At 45.4% G+C, this 21,056-nt stretch overlaps 1 protein-coding gene across 3 annotated transcripts in view; it reads left to right on the top strand.

The window, feature by feature from the left end:
• The window catches only part of Kif13a (kinesin family member 13A), a 181,939-nt gene that overhangs the window by 96,102 nt on the left and 64,781 nt on the right, over window positions 1-21,056 (top strand). For all 3 annotated transcript variants that reach the window (XM_029468210.1, XM_021179807.2, XM_029468211.1), the window contains exons 5-11: window positions 3,602-3,694; window positions 5,445-5,625; window positions 9,348-9,435; window positions 10,899-11,033; window positions 12,179-12,291; window positions 19,846-19,957; window positions 20,710-20,922. In XM_029468210.1, the coding sequence (XP_029324070.1) occupies window positions 3,602-3,694; window positions 5,445-5,625; window positions 9,348-9,435; window positions 10,899-11,033; window positions 12,179-12,291; window positions 19,846-19,957; window positions 20,710-20,922 (935 nt within the window). The remainder of the gene's footprint in view (window positions 1-3,601; window positions 3,695-5,444; window positions 5,626-9,347; window positions 9,436-10,898; window positions 11,034-12,178; window positions 12,292-19,845; window positions 19,958-20,709; window positions 20,923-21,056) is intronic.

Here is a 21,056-nt window from a genome sequence, read left to right as displayed (position 1 = left end):
CCCTAGTGGGGAAAAGCGTTTATTTGGCTTGTAGTTTTGGGGGCTACATCCATCATGGTGAGAAAGGCATGGTGACAGGAGGTAGGGAGGCACTGGTCACATGATGTCGGAAGTCAGGGAGCAGAGAGAGGTGAGTGCTATGCAGGGCTTGCTTGCTTCTTTTGACTCTGCCCAGGAGATGCTGCTACCTGGTACACTCGAGGTGAGTCCTTCTCTCCTCAGTTACATTTTCCTGGAAATACCCTCACAGGCACACCCTGAGGTGGGTTTCCATGGCGAATCTAAAGCCAAACAAGTTGATGAATGCAAACCAACCCAGTATTCTTGGTTTTGTTCCCCAAGTCTGCAGAATTGAAGTTGTGGATTATGGTCCAGTAGCTAGAAGTTCTGTCCCACCTGTCCCTGCTCCTTCCTAGGGAGTGTTTGACCAGTGTGGAAGAGCAAACAGGATTGCTATGATCATCTGCTTGGGCTGATACAGTGTTAGAGTGGGCTTGAGTCTGGACCCCAGGCAGTTCTACCAAGCCTGAGTACAGCTGAGCTTACTCTGCATCCTGCCTAGGCCAAGGCTTGACTCAAGACTAAGGCCTGGCCTGTCTTTTGAATCAGAGCCCAGAGTGCTTAGAGAGTAAGGAAGGCCCCTTCAAAACAGGAGAAAATATTGATATTCTTATGGAGGGAGATAAAGAGCCTTGTAGCAGACTGGGACTTAAAAGCGGTATTTCAAGTATGTGTGTCAGAGACAGTGATGCCGACAAGCCATGCTGTTGGTGGCTGTGTGCACATACACCTCACAACGCACTGTGTGTTTAGACAAGGCTGTTACAATTCTGTTTGCTTTTAAAATCTGTGGGTGCTACCAATATGTCAGGAATAAGCGGTGTACTGGATGGTAGGTGTTAGAAAGGGAGAGGAAAGGCGATGGAAATTTGGATTTTTTTTTCCGATTCGTTCCGCCCCCTTCTCTCTGTGTGGGTGTCTCATGCATTATAATGTCTTTACATTGTATATAGTTACTGTGGCATGGCTTTCCCCTCTTCAATAATGTTTCTTGTTACAATTGTTGACATGCGTAAGTGCTTTATTTTTAAGTATATGCTTTTTCATTCTGAAACGCTTACATTTAAGGCATACAATCTCATACTATTGCTGGGTACTTAACTTGGCTGCAGGTTCTAGCATGTTAAACAGTGCTGCCAGAACATCTTTGATGAGGTCATGTGGGGAGAGTGTCTCAGATATGCACGCACAGTGGCTCAGAATGGAGTCTTGCCCCCTTCCCGTCCGGCTTCCTTTCATTTTGTTTTATATGTATGAGTGTTTTGCCAGCATGTGTGTCTGTGCACCGCTTGCATTCAGTACCCAAGGAGGCCAGACGAGGGCAATGAATCCCCTGGGACTGGAGTTCCAGTTGTGATCTGCTCTGAGGGTGCTGGGAATCAAACCAGGGTCCTCTAGAAGAGCAGTCGGTGCTCTTAACCTCTGAGCTATCGCTCCAGTCTCGGGTTTCCTTTCAAATGGCCTCTTGTGATGATTCTCTCAGCCGAGGTTTATAAGTGACGCCTACTTCTACAGCTCAACAATATTTGATGTTGCCAGAATTTCACTTTTTGGCAGCCCCGTGGTTGAAGTGTCAGTTCTAGTCTCTTGTTGACAGGTTTTGAAGCGTCTTGCTCTGAAGTTTTGACACACTGCAAGGCAGTGCTGAAATCCCATCCAGCCTCCCGTCAAAGAGAAACACGCCACCAATAGCTCGCAGTTGGTTATGTTTGAATGTGCAAATATATGGAGGACAAAGCGATTAAATTGACTCCCATCTTTCAACAGATATTTATTAAGCACTTTATACTAGGCACTAGGATTACAAAGATAATGAGATTGCCATCTCTGACATCCGGGTGCACTCATTCCAGGGCTGGAAATAGTATATAAGCCAGTAGTGCCTGCAGATGCTGTGAGAGCGAATGTTCTAGTAAGCACAGGAACAAGGGGGAAGGAAGTATAATATAATTCTCTTCGTTGTCTGATAATCAATGTGAGGAAAGCGCATGCCACCTTGAATGTTTATTAAACATGTCGTAATTACATTCTGTCCCACTCCATGATAGTGGAGATCATGGTAGAAGCCGCAGGAGCTGAGATTGGCAAGGGTTAGTGAAAGAGAAGTTAGTTGCCTTTGTCCTCCTGCAGGAGCACAGATGAGGTGGACCTGCGAACTGGTGAATGGCAACATCTTGGTTACTTTTTCTATTGTCCTGATCAAGTACCCTGGCCAAAACAGGTCGAGGAAGGAAGGGGTCCTTTTGGCTCACAATTCCGGAGGTTAGGACAAGCATAGCAGGGAGCAAGAGGCCCCTGACCACACTGTACGGGCAGTCAGGAAGGAGAGAGAGCGATGAGCGGTTCTGCTTAGCTCATTTTCTCTTTTTGATTCAGTCCAGGACGGATGCCAGCCCATGGAATGCCCCTGCCCACATGCAAAGTCTTCCCTATAGATAACTTAATCCAGATAATCCCTCAAAGGCATGCCCAGATGTTTGCTGCCTGGGAGATTCTAGAGCCTGTCACACTGACTGACAGTCAGTATTAGCCATTGTCACCTCCTCCACCACCACCAGTGAGCAGTTTCCCAGCAGTTGGCGGTGCAAAACACCTTGCAGGGGGAGGAAGCGGGCATAAGAAAATGTACTCAGGGTTCTCTCTACTTGGAAACTAAGTCCAGATGGGAGACAAGACAATTCGCATTAAATAACATTTGGATACAATTTCTAAAGAAGAAAAGGAAACCAACGTTGGCATTGCTTTGTACAGCCCGCTAACAATGGCGACAGCCTGCTGACAATGGCGAAGGAACTTTAATCCCCCGAGAAATGTCAAAGCAGCAGCAGTATAGAATATCCAAATATTCGGCAGTAGTTTAGGAACAAAACTGAAAGTGCAAGCCAGCTGTGGTTATCCCTGCCTAGGGTTTCAGCTGCTGAGCAGGCTAGGTTAGGAGGCTCACTGGGAATTGTAAGGTTGAGAGCAACATGGGCAGCAAAGCAAGCCCCATCTACACAAACTGCATTTGCTGCACTCTCATTTATAGCTGTATTGTAAATTTTGAGGGGGGAGGACTAAGAGGTTATTACTAATACACCAGTAGAGGGCTTCCCATATCTCAACTCTTAAGACCACTTGCTGCTCTTGCAGAGGACCCAAGTTCAGTTCCCAGAACCCACACAGTGGCTCACAACTGTCTGTGACTTAAGTTCCAGGGGGATAGAGTTCCCTCTTCTGGCCGCTGAGGGAACTGCATGTGTTGTATACATACACACATACATGCAAGCTAAACATTGATACATGTTAATATAAAACCACATCTCTTTTTTTATAAAAACATACATCTCTCAACACAAATCACCCTTTTTATTTTATTTTTAAATATCTGTTTGGGCTCAGCAGTTAAGGTACTTTCTGCTTTAAGAACTACCCGAATCAGGTGGCTCACAGCTGCATGTAACTTCAGCTCCGGGGAACCTGACACCTTCTTCTGGCTTCTGTGAGTACCCACGCATGCACATGAAACCAATAAGTCTTAAATGTTTGTTTTGTTTTCTAGGTCAAGAAGTCGTTTTCAAGTGCCTCGGGGAAGGAATTCTCGAGAAAGCTTTTCAGGGATACAACGCTTGTATTTTTGCATATGGCCAGACAGGTAAGCTGTTGCTTCTGTTGAAGCTGATGATATGAAACAAGTGTTTGAAAGGATGTAGTTCAGTGGACAAGGGCTTGCCTAACGTGTGCAAAATCCTGGATGTAACCCTTAGCGCTTAAATTAGAAGGCTATATAAATAATTGTCCCTTCTCTGTTTTGTTTTGTTTGTTTCTTTGTGGTACTGGGGATTGAACCCAGGACCTCTGGTGGAACAAGCATGAGCTACATCCATATCATAAATATATATAATTTCCTAATATTTAAAAGGCTGGGGAAGTTTGAGAAATGCAGAAAAATTCTCCTGACATCTTGCAATCAAAACTATCCCACATTTTGAAAATACATTAGTTTGGTAATTGCCTAATCTCAGTGTTAATGAGCACATCTAGTTCCGTGCTATTAAGCATCACTTTCCTAAATTATAGTTTTAACCTGTGTTTGAACTGGAAAAGAAATCATCAGTTTCATAGTATAAATGTTTTGGCAGAATCAATACAAGATTTTTAGAGTCTCCCCTACCCTCCCCGCCCCCTGCCCCCTGCCATCATTTGGGTTCCAAAATGAGGATAGATTCTAAACCGAAACAGGTAGAACAAAACAGGCAAATTGAAAATACAGCTGGGGCCCAGCTATTACGGCTCTGAGCTGTTGTTCTTTTGAAGTAGAAATAAATAATGATTCCTAATAATACTGCCACCGTCTGTGTCACGTGGCTGTGAGAACCCAGGAAGAGAATGTGGTAATTTAGCATGTGGTATGTCCAGCTATGACAGGATGCTTGTCTTAGTGATGCTGGGATTTTACTGTATATGCAATGTGTGTCCCAGCATTAGGGTTTCGTTGCTGTGAACAGACACCGTGACCAAGGCAACTCTGCTAAAGGACAGCATTTAATTGGGGCTGGCTTACAGGTTCAGAAGTTCAGTCCATTATTATCATGGCAGAAGGATGGCAGCATCCAGGCAGGCTACCTCTTGTTCTAAAGACAAATAGGAGAAGACTGGCTCCCACTTGGTTAGGAGAAAGGTCTAAGAGCCCACCCCCACAGTGACACATGTCCTTCAAGGCCACACCTACTCCAGCAAGGCCACACCTTCCAATAGTGCCACCCCATAGGTCAAGCATATTCAAACCACCACACCTAATAAAACTGATGAAATTGCTTATCTTGTAAAAGGCTCGCCGTGTAGGCATGTAGACGTGACTTTTTAGTCACCAGAATCCATATGGAGAAACTGGTGTGGTGGCATACTTCAGAGGCAGAGCCAGGCAGCTCCCTGGGGGGTCACCAGCCAGTCAGTCTCATGTACTTCACAAGCTCCAGGGCTGGAGAGACCCGCCTCAAATAATAAGGATGGTAGAAAGGAGTGACAGCCGAAGCTGGCCTCTGCTCTCCACACGCACAGGCACACATGCACATATTCATACACTTGCACAGCTCTTTCCATACTACATAGCGGATGGGTGGGATTTTACCTCCATTGCTTTCCTGGGATGCATTCTTAGTGATTGTGCCTCTAGACGCTCATGTGTACACAATGGACCATCCCAACCTTACAGAGATAGACCCAGGAGGGGTTCTAGCGTGGAGAGTAACTGTGTTGTTCAAGGTTCGGGGTTTGAGGTCCAAATGCACCCCACGTGTCCTGTGTGTCCTTGGCTGTCCAGCAGGAGCATCTTGTGCTGCTGAAGCATCCTGCTTGGGTTCTCTCCTGCCCTCACCTCACGCCCTTCTCTTGCTCTTTTCCAGGCTCTGGAAAGTCCTTTTCCATGATGGGCCACGCAGAGCAGCTGGGCCTTATCCCAAGGCTCTGCTGTGCTCTGTTTCAAAGGATTGCCCTGGAGCAAAATGAATCACAGACCTTCAAAGTTGAGGTATCGTACATGGAGATCTATAATGAGAAGGTCCGGGACCTCTTGGACCCCAAAGGGTGAGTGAGTGCTTTGAAGTAAAGTGTAAAATTAGGAAGAGTCATTTCATTTTCTTTTTTAAAAGATTTATTTATTTTATGTATTTGAATACACAGTCACTGTCTTCAGACACACCAGAAGAGGGCGCCAGATACCATTACAGATGGTTGTGAGCCACCATGTGGTTGCTGGGAATTGAACTCAGGACCTCTGGAAAAGCAGTCAGTGCTCTTAACAGCTGATCCAGCTCTCCAGCCTGGAAAATCATTTTAAATGATTTTTTTTTTTTTGAGATAGGGTTTCTCTGTATAGCCCTGGCTATCCTGGAACTCACTCTGTAGACCAGGTTGGCCTCAAACTCAGAAATCCGCCTGCCTCTGCCTTCCAAGTACTGGGATTAAAGGCATGAGCCACCACTGCCTGGCTTTAAATGATCTTAAAATTAAAATTGCCAGGTTGTCTACATATTTGGGCCATTGGTCACTGTTCCGATGTTGGTTCGTGTACTAAAAAGGAGGCACCTCCCAAAGCCTTTCAGTGTGTCAGATGTGTGCCTTGGAAAGTTACATCAGCATGGGAAAAGATGTTCTTACTGCTGCCATTGTTTTTTGTTATCAGGGACAATTCATTAAAACGAAGTTATAGGAGCTGAGAGATTGCTCAGTGGTTAGAACGAGTTATAGTTGCTAAGAGATGGCTCCGTGGTTAAGAACGCTGTCTGCTCTTCCAAAAGACCCGGGTTCCATTCCCAGCACCTACACGGTGGCTAACAGTCATCTATACTTCTGATCCCGAGGGATCTGTCGCCCTCTTCTGTCATCTGTGGGTACTGCACACACGTGGTGCATAGACATGGGTTCAGTCAAAATACCCATACACATAAGATAAGATAAGATAAATAGTAATTATAGAATTGAATGATGTATGCCTCTAATTCCAGCACTCAGAGGAGGCTCACCACTGTTTGAAGCTGTCCTAGGCTGCAGAATGAGTTCTAGGCCAGAGTTATGTAGTGAGACCCTGTCTCAAAGAATCAGAAAATTGTGCTAGTAACTGCACGTTGGTCCTTGTGTTTATTTTGGAAAACAGCAACTCTAAATTGGAGGTGAAGTGGCAGGAGGGTTGTGGCCACCATCCCTTCACTGGTTATGTGTTAGGAGCATGCAAGGAACTCCCATTCTGAATGATTCAGGAGACACAGGTGAATCCCAGACATCTGTCTTTCATAGGTGATGATAGGTGGTGATGTCACACACCTTTCATCCCAGCACTTGGGAGGCAGAGGCAGGCTGATCTCTGAGTTTGAGTCCAGCCTGGATAGCCAGGGCTACTCAGAGAAACCCTGTCTTGAAAAATGTCAACAAATGAAACAAAACCCAAAAAAACCTAGGTGACTAAAAACCAGGTGAGTTTGAGCCATAAATTCATTTTTCCAGTCAAACTTTGCATTGATTTAAAACTAACTAGATAGTTGGAAAATAGTATAGAAAGCAGGTGAAGTATAAGAAACGAAGCTGATCTTTAACCCTGTCACTCAAGAGTCCCCTGGGGTAACACTTGGGTATGTCTCCCTGCTGTGTTTCAGTCATGCAGTGTGTGGATGTGTTCACATCTTCAAGCTATTTAATAAATAACCGTTCAATATCCAGAGTTCCCTGTGTACCCTGATGAACACTTTGGTACACCACTAAATACTTTCCAATAGTTTTAGCAGCTGTAGGATGTGTAACATTTCTGCCCACTTCCCAGCACTGTGGTCTCCAATGAAAGCAAGAGTTTTAACAATAACTTTATAGACATCAAGACTGCCTCTCCCCAAGTCATTGAAACATTTGTGTTTACTTTAAAGAATTATTAACTGTTTATGCGGAAGAACCCTTGTCAGGTATGAAGAGCAGCAAAATCAGCCCCTGCCTGCACACCCACTTGTCTCAGCAGGTGGAACCTAGCCAATAATTTTTAATCTTTCTCTATGTTCCCTGGACTCTTATTCCCTTCCCTGTTGGTCCTGGAGACAAATACTACTAGAAATTTTAAACTTACCTTCCTCTTCCTCTTCTGTAGCATCCATCCATGATTTTGTACAATTTTTAGCCTTGTATAAACAGCACCAGCAATATACTCATTTCATGCATTTTCATATAGGGGTTAATAATGTGATAGCGTTCACTATTGTTTAACATCTTGTCGCATTATCAAACACCATCCTTTCCCTTCACACATAGGCTTCATGTCTCATCTCCTCCATAGAGTGCTGCTCTGGGCGCACATGCACAGGCTTCTTGGGCAGTAGGTACAGGAGTTTCTAGAGGATTCTTCTGGGGATAGGACTGTGAGTCACAGGATATGGAGGCACCTGTTTCATTAACTAGAGTGCCCACGGTATGCAAGAATTCCAGATATCAACATAAAGGCCTAGGTTTAATTTCTGCCGTGCTGTCGAGCGATACAGACTCTGGTTGGTAAGAATGAGCCCACTGCTGGGTTGTGTGCTTGACAGTAGCCATCTTGAAGATCAGACTGGTCGGTCCGGAGTCCAGCAGTTACTATAGTTACATTGCCTTCTCATTCTCAAATGTAAGATTAAACGGGACACCTGAAAAATGCTTCTGTAGCGTCGCCAAGTGTTTCAGAAACATCACGATTACCCACCTCTGAGAGACGCCAGGCATTAACTCTTTGAAAGACAATAAAATGCCATGTGCCATGAGAAAGATGGCACCCGGAGTACAGGAAATACCTACTAGCTTCAAGTTTTAAACCTCATGGGTCAGATTAACTATCAAATGGGTCTCAAATCAGAGATAACCATTTAAAATTCACAAGATCCCCTAAAGGAGTGGTGAAATGGTTCATGGGGCGCTGCTGGCCGAAATGACATGAATTTGATGCCAGGGACTCTTGTGGTTAAAGGGAAGAACCCACTTCCTACTGATCTCCATATGTGTACTAGTGTGAATGTGCATGTGCGCGCGCACACACACACACATACACAGATACACAAACACACAGAGACAGAGGCAGAAAGACAGAGGCACATACACACTCAAGCACACAGACGCTCACATACACACACACACACACACACACACACACGCACGCACAAATTAACTAGAGCCCCAATATTGTCATCAGCAGAGCTAATTCAAGTATCAGACATCAGTGGCTACAACTGTGTTAGCATCTGACTTTCTATATAAAATTGCCAGGGTGGAGCCAAGATAAATCAGTGAAACTTGGAAAGTAAATTAAAGTTAAAAATATTTTATTATTGTTCAGTATTTGCTCAAAAACTTTAACTTTAAAGGAGAGGGGGGAAAATGAAATCTGGCTGGCGGTGAGGATATGGGAGGAGCTGGGGAGCAGAAAGAGTGTGATCAAATGACTTGTTTGGAATTCCCAATAAATAAAAAGAGTATCAAAAAGAATTGAAGTTATTCTTTATGAAGAATGTGTAGGTTTATCCATCTTCCACCACGGGAGTCTGGCCAGGGTTGTCTGCTGGTTTCCCTTATCCTTGGGATGAGAGAGAGACATTTTAAAAATAGTATCACTGTTTGAAATCAGAGTCTAAGGCATTTCTCACGCAGAGTGCTCTTTGCTATAAAGTGGCTATTAAAGCACCTTCTAATCACTAAAAGACCCTTTTGAGTTTGTAATCTGAATGTCTAGGTGCTTGGGGGAAAGGAGAAGCTCCCAAGTGTGGTAAGATTCATGCACTTGATTCTTCTTCCTCCCCTAGGAGCAGGCAGTCTCTGAAAGTCCGAGAGCATAAGGTCCTGGGGCCGTATGTCGATGGTCTGTCTCAGCTGGCTGTCACCAGCTTTGAGGTAAGAGTCTTTTTTTTTTTTTTTTTAACCTCATGAAAGAAAAAGCACCACAGTAAATGGCAGTGAGCATGTTTTCATATGGATATGGGATAGTATATCGATGCCCCTCATCACACATACAGACCAGTACACCAAGGAATGGTGTCCTTCAGTCACACTTCAGGTTGCCTTGTGGTGAGGAGTTCACAGTGAGGCCAGAAGGTCTGGCACTCTCAGGTTGCTGAGTGTTACCCCTTTGCCACTACTGAAATGCCTCCCCCAGGAAGCAATGTCCTTCCAAACAGTCAGGTGGTCTGCTCAGCATCTGGTAGTTAACTAACCCCCTTCTTATAGGCAGAGTCCCTGCCTTGATTTCTAAGGCCCTTTGGTCTGCTGGCTCCCCTCTTTTTCTGATTCACTGCTTTATCCAAGGACTCTGATCTGTTCCCCCCTCCCCCAGTTCTCGACTTTTATACCCAGACATGATGTCCTGCTGTCATTTCTACATTCATTACCTTGGATGTTTTAACACAGATTTTCTAGTTCTTTTGCTGAAGAAGCAGATGAATGAGAGAATAAATAAATGAACAGACCCCTGTATTTACTTATAATGCATAAGAGATTATCTTATGATTACCCATTTATCATCTGAGACTCGGTAAAGCTAAAACTAAGGTGAGGGTCAGCATACAGCTATTTAAATGAAAATACGCTGTATTTCTCAAGTTGGGTTTGGACTTACCCATCAGTTTAAATGCACTGCCATTCTGATGTGAAGGAGCCTGAATCAAAGGATTCTGAATCAAAGGTGCTCAGTCAGCACTTTGACTAAGCCTGTTTCCCAGCTAATAGTGATGGAACTCAGTCTTTGTCACTTCTGAATAACAGGGAGGCAACTCCATTCTCACCCGAGAGCCATGGGGGGATCTTAGATGAGCTCCATGAACGTATACATCTTGGTGTGCCGAGAGGGTTCTTTCATAATGCTTGTTCAGCAAACATTTTGTAGGAGCCCAGCGGTTCCAGGTGCATGAGGACACAAAGATAAAAGAGAACGCTCCCTTCTCTTGCAGAGCCAGAGCTGCTCAAAGCAGGAGGCATATAGCAGGGGACAGGCAGCTGCACCAGGGTGACAGGCAGAGGATAGTTAGTATTAAATGGGGTGATGACTATCCCACAGGGCAAGAAGAGCTGAGAGAGAGAGAGACAGAGACAGAGAGAGAGACACAGAGAGAGACAGAGAGAGAGAGAGAGAGAGAGAGAGAGAGAGAGAGAGAGAGAGAGAGAGAGAGAGAGAGAGACAGAGAGAATATATCTCCAGGTGGGGAGGAGACCCCAGCCATGCTTTGTAGGAAAGCGGCTAGCTATGTCTATGGAAAGGGTATGACCAAGGCATGGAAAGATCATAGCGGACACGTTCTTGGGGTGTGTAGGGGATGCACCCTCGTGCTTGCTCATAGCAATTTCTTGGTCTTTACCTCTAGGACATTGAGTCACTGATGTCTGAGGGAAATAAGTCTCGAACGGTAGCAGCGACCAACATGAATGAGGAGAGCAGCCGTTCCCATGCGGTCTTCAACATCATCATCACACAGACGCTATATGACCTACAGTCTGGGGTAAGGGAGATCGGAGTGGAAACAGGGAAGTGTGTCACAGCTGGATTCAGAGGCTAAGGACCAGGCTGGCCTCGAACTCACATCACTCCACCTGCCTCTTCCTCCCAAAAGTCTGGGATTAAAGGCATGTGCCACCACCACCCACCTTTCTACTGACATTTTTCAGTTGGATTTTTTAGGGCTTGGGATATAGTTCTGTTGATAGAGTGCTTGCCTAGCATGCATGAAGCCCTGGGTTTGGTTCTCCACTGCTGCATAAAACCTAGAGGCAGGAAGATTAGGAGTTCAAGGCCATCCTCTACTTCTTGAGCCTGTCTGGGGGAAAAAAATGGATGTTATGTGCACACATCCTAGCTATCATGTCTCCACACAACTTTTGAATATGTGTTCTTTTTAACTGGTATTTCCCGAAAAAGCAACCAAATCTACTTCATGGCTACCGAAAAGAAACTGCAACATTCTATCTAAAATCCATATCTCAAAAAAGGGCAGAATCTGGCCCAAATGCAAAGGACCTTCACGTGCTGGTGTTCCCTCCAAGGTCCATAAAACCTCCAACTTCTGCCAAGTCTAGCTAGCCTTCTGACTGTCCTGGAAATTCTTCTGATAACCCTGAATGTCTGGAAAACCTTCTGCCCAGCTGCAGAGCAGAATGTTCGATTTCTTTACCCTCTTAAATTTTGCCTTAGGGACTCAGAAGATGGCTTAGTGAGTAAAGCTCGTGACACACAAACACGGGGGCCTGAGTTTGGATCCCCATGACCCATGTTAAGTGCAATGTGACAGAGCACTTCTGTAACCCCAGGACTCCCATAATGAATGAGAGGAGAGATCTGAGACAGGAGAATACCCAGAAGTGTCTGGGCCAGCCAACCTGGATCACTGCAGTGAACCCTGAATGGAGACCATGTTCAACCACCTGGGTTATTCTTTGGTCCTCACACACATAAGCATGGACATGCATGTACACGTACAGTGCACATACATACAAAGATCTAAAATTTGATTACTAGGAAACAATTGGCTGACAGAAATAACTGTGAACCGGTTAAGATCGCAAGTGCTTTGTGATGGAGTGGATCACAGTATCAGTATCCATGTGTCTTCTTCATGTGTGCTGTTTCTCTCTTCTTTCCTACAATTAGAACTCCGGGGAGAAGGTCAGCAAGGTGAGCCTGGTAGACCTGGCTGGGAGCGAGAGAGTGTCGAAGACTGGAGCTGCGGGTGAGCGGCTGAAAGAAGGCAGCAACATTAACAAGTAAGGTGACCAGAGCAATCCAGGCAACTTAAGTTCCTTTTTTTTGCAATGGAGGGTGGGGAGTGGGTGCCTCCTTGCATTATAAGGATCCAGTGATTCTGACACAAGGTTAAAGTGTTTGTAACTTTGTAACTTCAGTAAGGCTGATGGGAGACAAAAACGGCAGGCAGCGATTGTTTCTGAACATGACATTTATTGAAGTAAAGTCCTCTGGTATAGCCCTGCCCTTCTGCAAGTGGTAAATGGCCTATGTGGCTTGTGTGGACAGGTGATCCCCAGCTCAGGGTAGATGTAATAGAAGTTATTTGTATTGTCACTTTGATTATAACTGGCTAATGTGTCTGAAGGAAGGGAAAACGATATGTACACTCACAGCTGAAAACCCATGGCAGCGGAAAGCAGGAGCGGCTAAGGCTGTGGGAACTGGCTGTCTTTCGGATGGGTGGATCAGGAAGCAAAGAATGGGCCAGAGGCAGATCTCAAACCTCAAAATCTAAGCCCCAGGGATCAGCCCCACCCTTCCATCCCAACTAGGCTCCACAGCCTCCTACCACAGCACCACCAGCAAAAGACCAAATGTCCAATTCAAGCACTTCGATCCCTGATTAGTGGTTCAACTTGGGACTTTTTAGACTTTGACTTTGAGTCGTTTCCTGGGACAAGCTGTAGTCTGTTTCTATACCTCCAGCTAAGTAGATGATGGCAAACCATGGCTTACTAGACAGATCCATTCAGCACTCCACAGTGTGCTGTGTTGCTAAGACAGGATGCTGGCTAGTGAGGGCAGGTGTGTTAACCGCATTCTTGACTCACAGTGTTTCCTACTGAGAGTAGCTTTAGCTGGAGCTGACCCCATTGTAAGTCAGGGAGTGCCTACAGTAACACTCTCAAGCCACAGTTATAGAGCAGATCTATCAACAGAAAAACCCTGCCTTAAATTCCTTTGTAAAGCTGATGCTATTGATATATGCGTAATGTAGATGAGGAGGCTCACTGTTTGTCTGGAGTGTGTGTATGTGTCTGTGTCTGTGTGTCTGTATGTGTGTGTGTGTGTGTGTCTGTCTGTCTGTATTCGTGCATGTTCAGGGACCAGGCTGCCCAGAGTTCATCCTACATCCACCACTTACTAGATGTGTGTATTGTGGGCAAGTGACATAGCCACTCTGCCTCGGTTTTCCTGTCTGTAGAGGGGAGGTTGAACAGTAGTGGCTTCCTCAGACTGCACAAGATTAAATGCCACGGTGCATTTAGAACAATGCCTGGTGTGTGGTTTGCACGGAATAAATACTAATTATGTCATGACTATTTCTCTAATCAGCATAATTGCTATCATTATTCCGAGTTCTACAGAAAAGCACTCAGAGTTGTTGTTATCCCTTTCGGTTGATCCGCGGTAATTTGAGGTCTTGTCTTCAGCAGAACGTGATGTTGAGAAATATTCTCAGGAGCATGCTCGTGCAGCTTGATGTTGTAACATAATATTGGCACAGAATGCTCTTAGCATATGAAAGCTCAGAGAGGAGATGTGAGACATCACCGGCTTTATCAGACGGACACAGCTGCACACACTGGCCAAGTCTCTCCTTTCTAGGGGATTCCCCCCTTCCCCGTCCTCCTCTCTCGGGCTTTCATAAGTAGGCGCTTTGTTGTGCTTCATGACAAGGCTTTGAAGAAGGTCGGGATAGAAGAAGGAAGGATGGCTCTGCCGGTCTGCTTCCCTGGAACCCAGAAGAGGGTGGGAAAGCAGATACTGGAGCACGGGATGGGGTGGGGAGGACCAAAGCAAAGAGCATCCCTTTGTTAGGAATGCATTTCCTGATGCTGGTACCTCAGCCTTCCCTCTGCAAAGGTTTGTGGGGCAACACAAGAATATATGAGAATTTAGAGCATATATATGGCCTTGTTGTCACTAATGCTGGCTTCCTTTTTGTGTCTGTCTGTCTGAGTTCTCCCTTATGCCTAGAAAGGTTCTGAGTTTTCTCTGGGGATCTGCCCATCAGATTGATTGATTGATTGATTAATTGATTGATGTGTGCATGTTTACAGGTGGCCTGGAGGGCCAGAAGAGGGTCCCCTAGAGTAGAGGTTATATGCAGTTGTGAGCTGCCGTGTATATGCTGGGAAATTAACCCTAGTTCTCTAGTAGACTGTCTGGTGTCCTAACTTCTGGGTTGTCTCACCAGCCCTAACCTGCCATCAGCATTGTAAGATGGATTTTGTATCTTCATCTGGCCAATGAGAAAACCAAGGCAGACAGTGGTCAGGTAGTAGAGCTAGGACTCTAAGTGCAGTTCCTGGGTCTGACTGCTGGAACGCTCTAGGGGCTGTATGCTGTTTGCCGGGCATAGTCTGATTCTTTGGTCTATCATGAATATTATTGATGCTTTCTCGTATTTATATACTAAGTTATTTAGAAATCCTGACTGGTCTGTACTGGATTGCCTCCAGGCTATGTGGTAACATAGTCTAGATTCCTTAGCAACTTCTGCACAATGACTTATGAGTTCTCCTCACACCCTGTTCTTTTCCTAACCTGCAAACTAAGGTCCCTGACAAATGGTATGTGTGTGCCTTCCAGCTGCTTTGGGAGGCGGGACCTCTGTTTTTGGTGTTCTCTGTAGCTTTCACGTGACTTGTCTTGTATAGGACATAGAGCGGGTCATTTTGTGTTTGCTGATGGGACAGGTGGTTTAAATACTAGTAAGCTGATGTTTGGAAAAGTCACATAAGTGAAAACCCATCAGATGTGAGTCACGAGTGGACTTGGTGTCTAGCCCAAACAATACCAAATAGCTCCACATTGTAAGTTCCAAGTCTTGTGTACACATTACAAGGCAAAAGAATTCTGTAGGTATAATTCAAGTTGGGTCTCTAAGATGGAAAGGTTACCCAAGTAGACCCAATCTGTCGAAGGCTCCTTCAAAGGAAAGAGAGATTCGGGTGAACCTGAGACACAGCAAGGGGAGCAAGGGACCTGACTTGTTTTCTGCAAGAAGACAGAGGAGAGGACTGTGAGTCAGGAGTGAGGGTGGCCTGTGGAAGGTAGGAGACAACATAAGTGTGGAGGCTCCCTAGACCCCACCCACCCAGTTCTCTAGGCCCCATCCACGCAGTTTCCTGGACCCCATCCACTCAGCTCCCTAGACCCCACCCACCCAGTTCTCTAGGCCCCATCCACGCAGTTTCCTGGACCCCATCCACTCAGCTCCCTAGACCCCACCCACCCAGGAAATGTAGACCCACCTATGAAACCTCCGGCTTTGGTCCGGTAGTATGCAGTCTGAATTTCTGACCTTCAGAGCTTTAAGATTATAGAGCCGTGTGGATTTAAGCCATGGCATCTGTGATAATGTGTGACAGCAGGATGGCGACCCTTGAGAGAACCTCTGGATCAGGAGAGATAGAGCATCACCACTCAGGAAGCAGGAGGCACAGGAAGTCTCCTGAGGAAGCAAAATCAAGATCACTCCACACTCACGAGTCAGCCTCCAGACCAGGAGTTCTGGACCTGTGGGTCTCAACTCCTTTTGGGGATTGTATATCAGATGTCCTGCCTATCAAGATATTTACATTACGATTTGTAACAGTAGCAAAATTACAGTCATGAAGAAGCAATGGAGTAATCTTATGGTTAGGGTCAGCACAGCATGAGGTATTAAAGGGTTGCCGCATTAGGAAGGTTGAGAACCACTGCACCAGACTGTTTCTACATTGATTTTTGTTTATTCCCATCATGGGTATTTTCCTATTTATTAGGGAAACTGTCTGAGATCCCTCCAGGAGGTCCTATAGTATATATTACAAGTACAATACAAAATTTTGAAAGATGCCAAATTTCAAGGCACGTGTGCACGCAAGGATCTCAGATAAGAGGTACAGGCTTGAACTTGGCAGAGCTGATTAGAACACAAGGCGGAGTGAGTTGCAGACCCTGGCCTTGGGAGGCAGAGCAGAAAGAGCTTTGGGGCTGATGTGTTGGTACATAGGTTGCCATAGAAACATGTGGAGAATGGTGAGAACCCAGCCGAGGTGATTGGCAGCTGGAGGGGTGGAGTCAAAATGGGCTTCCCAGAGGAGACCCTGCAATTTCCTGCTTATCCAATCCGGCCATGTGACCTTCCCTCAGTTTCCTCCTCTGTAATGTGTGACTAAGGAAGCTGTCAGTCTTGTACCCTTACCGTGAAGATTCAGCCAGCGGTTTCTTGTAAGGTACACGGGACAGCGGCTAGCAGCCAGGACGCTGAGCGTGTGCTAACCATGTTAATAAGATGAAACTGTAGTCCCACAAAGGCTTTCTAAGCCTCGTGACCAGCCAGATGCTGAAGCTAAAGAAATCGCTGATGTATTTCGTCAATGCGCTCTCAGTCTCTCATCCCCGCTTCTTTATACAAAACATTAATAATCCTCTTGAGCAGACCTGTCAGCAGTTTCGCACGACTTCAGTGCCTGCTTAATGGGCCGCAGATTTAGGGGTTTCGTCTCTCCCAAAGCTCTTAAGTACTTTAAAGCATGGGACACTCCTTTCATTTGAAGAGCAAAGGCACCAAGGCACCATGTGGCTGCAGCTACCCAGGAATGTGCTGGATTTAGGTTCTCTGCAGACATTCTCCCTGTGGAGGAAGGGTGAGAAATTGCCCACCAGAATGCCAGGCTGCGACTCCACCTGTCTGGTGAAAGTGGAATAACTTCTCCATTCCCTGCCACTGGACTCTGGCTGCCTCAGTTTTTCTACACACTGATTTAGTTTATGGAGTGCCCTTCCCAAGGCTCCCAGACAAGGACCGCTGTTACTCAGGAGGCTGGGGTAAAAACAGCATCAAGGCTTATCTAGGCTACAGAGTGAGTTCAGGGCTAGCCTGGACACCGTAAGCCCTGTCTTTGAAGAAGAAAAGAAATATGGCTGTGGGTATATCTCAGTGTTAGGATACTGGCCTAGCATGTTCAGTCCTCAGTTCTGGAAAGAAAGAAAGAAAGAAAGAAAGAAAGAAAGAAAGAAAGAAAGAAAGAAAGAAAGAAAGAAAGAAAGAAAGAAGAGAAGAGAAGAGAAGAGAAGAGAAGAGAAGAGAAGAGAAGAGAAGAGAAGAGAAGAGAAGAGAAGAGAAAGGAAATTACTATTTGTCCATTACTATCTCTAAAACTAGGTTCCATTCAGGAAATACTCCAATATATCACTTCTAGGATTATGTCGTCCAACTTTTTATAACTTACAAGCCTAATAACAGTCTTTCATTTTCCCCTCTTAGATACTCTACCTAGTTCACACTCATTTTGTTTCAGGACAGCCTGGGCCCTAGGCCAGCTGCCCAGAAGTCAGAGGCTTTTCCTGACTGTCTATCCCCTACCTGACTCCGCAGAACAGCTGTTGTGCAGTCTGCGCTGGGTTTTTTGGACACTTCTCCAGTGGTTTTAAGAGGCTTGGCTCCCAGCCCGTCGCTGTCAGTTTCCAAAGTCCAGAGTGTGAATGGCACCCAGCATCAGGGCAGGTGTGAGCGGTGCCTCTTCTCACTCCTCTGGGAGCCCCACCCACAGGCTTCCTGGGAAAATGGGTCAACCCTTCAAGAGCCCCCATCTTCAGGGTCCTTGTTTCTTTGACCCACTTTTTGACCCTCCATTGAACTTACACTCCTTAGCAGTTCCCAGGCCAGGTGCATCATGGATGTTTTGAGAAGTCCCATTTCCTTTCTGCTTGTTTTGAACCTGTCTAAGAAAACCCCATGAATTTGCTTTTCGTTTCCAAGGTGTAACATAAATAGAAAATAAATGCAAAATGGATACCAAGGAATAAATAACCAGAAGAAATATCCATTAAAACGATGTATAACATAAAGACATTCACTAAGAATGTACTCCAGTATCAAACACCAAATGTCAACAATGCCGAAATCGACGTGTGAGGGAAGCGTTCTGGTGATTAAAGTATACAGGTATAGGACAAAGGGAACGGGAAAACATTGAATTACAACTTAAATTCTTCCCCTCGTCCATCGCATTTACTACAGCAACCTTTATTCTGGTTTTGAGCCTTACTAGCATGTTTTGTCTAAAATAAAAAATTTTTTTTAAATTTGAGTCTGTCTGTGACTGTGTCTGTGTTTGTGCGTGTGACTGACTGTGTCTTTGTCTCTGTGACTGCGTCTGTCTATGTCTGTGCACGTTCCTTAGATTGCAGGGACCCACGGAGGCCAGAAGGGGGCTTGGTGGTAAGTCACAGGATCCGGGACACTGGAACTCTTAACTCAGGATTCTTCACAGGAGCAGCAAGCGCCTTTAGCCACTGATGGATCTCTCTAGCCCCCATTTATTTTCTTTTTATCCCAACTAATCCATTATTATATGTTAAGTGGCTTTTAAATTTTTGCTACTTTTAAATACCAAGGTTTGGGGGAGTCCATGGGTGGAGCTAAAGTAGAACAGCCCACGAGGCCCTTCGCTCATCCGAAACCCAATGAAAACAAAGCAGAGCTGCTTTATAAATGTCTCCTTCTGGTGCTTTCTTCCTCTGACGTCAGCACCTCCCCTTTAGCCCCTCCCTCTTCCCCATGGTACTCCAAAGATTAGGAAATTCCTAGCAGCAGAGGGGAAAGAGAGAATAAAAAGGAGTTCTGGAATCACCGTTCACCCTCCAACGCTGAGCCACCATTGCTACCCCGCTGGAGACTCCTGCAGCAGCGCCCCCATGCCCCCATCCACGCCCCCGCTGCCTTAGGCTGCCAGCTCCAGAAGGTGCTCATTTAAACCCACATACAAGTTACACACCAAAACACTGTCGATGTTTCTCCAAAGGCAGATTGTCAAACGTGCGTGGTTGTTGCATCCTGCTAGACTCCACCCTTCAGCAGGTTGGGGTTGGGCCTGCATTTCTGAATGGTTTCCAATGATGGGGTTCGATGGTTTAGGTCTCAAGTCTGCGCTTTGTTAATGAGGAGCCTAGACATCCTTGGGCACTGTCCACTGCAAGTTCTCAGAATTTAGTGTGTGTGGCCCTGAGAGACCTTTGTCTGATTTAGTAGGTCTGAAGCGGCTTCTGTGGTCTTCTTCAAAGCCCTTGGGTGTTTACCCAGGCTCCTTCGAGTGGCAGACTTTGAAAGTGAAGTCTGGTGCTCTCCTTGGTTTGTGCATGTCTTCGCATTTGTGAAAGTGCGTTAACCCCGCACTGAGTCATGTGGCCAGCATTCAGTGCTGAGTTATAGGGGTTGTTCTGCCTGGTGTAAGAGCAGAGGCCTGGGCGGACTCAACTTGACCTGAAGATTAAGTAAGTTTTGGAGTGGATTAGTGCTTTCCAGTATGATTTTTATAATTGCGTGTTTCGGGGTTCTAAAATACACATTTTATAAATGCTGCAATTAAGCATAATATTTTCTTATAGGAATCCTAAATTTGTTATTTCATGCTAATAAGTTCCTTTTTCTTTGTTCTTGGCTTCTGGGAAATTATTGGAGATTTAACTGACTGTTGATTTAATGGTTCTGCATATTTTTTCTTGTTTTCTAGAAGATTGTTGTTTTATGAAAACAAACATTCCACAAAAGTTAATTTTCACTCCTCTTGTGGCAGATCCCTTACAACCTTGGGATTGGTTATATCGTCACTGGCTGACCAGGCCGCTGGCAAAGGCAAAAACAAATTCGTGCCTTATCGAGATTCGGTCCTTACTTGGCTTCTGAAGGTATTTTGTTAACCTAGAATTCATATTTATCTGATCTTGCCATTTCCAGTGTGATAGCTGTTAAAGAAGTATGTGTGGGTAACCAAGCACACAGTACTGCCTAACCAAGCACACAGTACTGCCTAACCAGGCACACAGTGCTGCCTAACCAGGCACACAGTACTGCCATCCTAATTCTTAGTGATGCACAACAAAGATATTTTGTAGGGTGTGTGGAAATGGCTCTGCAGGTAAGATCAATTGCTTGAGTAAGCTTGAGTCCTGAGTTCCACTCACCAGCATCCATGTGAACAGCCAGACGTGGAGATGGTGGAGTTTGCCAAACACCCAGCCTAGCTGAGACAGCTGGCTTTCTCCAATTCAGCTAGACACACTATAGAGGAATTAAAAGTGACAGAGAAAGACATCCAATAGCTTTCTTTACCTCTTCATGTGCATACCTATACACACACACACACACCTCCCTGCACACTCATTTACATGTGCCACACAATAGCAAACAGACACAAATTAACGCTACTTTATATCATTTTATTCTGCCACAATTTCCTTTGGCAGGTATTATTTATTGCTATAAATATAGATAGACCACATTTCATCTTTTTTATAAAATGATGTGCAAAATGTTAACACACGTTCATTATGCGTTTTCTTCTCGAAGAACAAAGTCAAATGTGGCTATTTCCTGCTTTTATTGGGTGCTGACGTGAAGTGGTGTTAAATAAGGTGCTGCTATTTGCAATTCTTTATAGGACAATCTAGGAGGGAACAGCCAGACCTCTATGATAGCGACCATCAGCCCAGCAGCAGACAACTATGAGGAGACACTGTCCACGCTAAGATACGCAGATCGAGCCAAGAGGATTGTGAACCACGCTGTGGTGAATGAGGACCCCAATGCCAAGGTCATCCGAGAGCTTCGAGAGGAAGTGGAGAAACTGAGGGAGCAGCTCTCCCAGGCTGAGGTAATCTCTGTCTGCCATGCCCTGCTCCTGATGTCCCTTCACTTGGGCATCTGATGGGTAAGGGTGTGCTGTCTGGCGGCCCTGGGTCATAGCCATGTGATTCAGTATTTCAGTGTGTAGCATCTGCTGTGGGC

Source organism: Mus caroli, chromosome 13 (genome assembly GCF_900094665.2).
Source record: "Mus caroli chromosome 13, CAROLI_EIJ_v1.1, whole genome shotgun sequence".
Lineage (NCBI taxonomy): Eukaryota > Metazoa > Chordata > Mammalia > Rodentia > Muridae > Mus > Mus caroli.
This window is presented reverse-complemented; position numbering and strand designations above follow the sequence as displayed.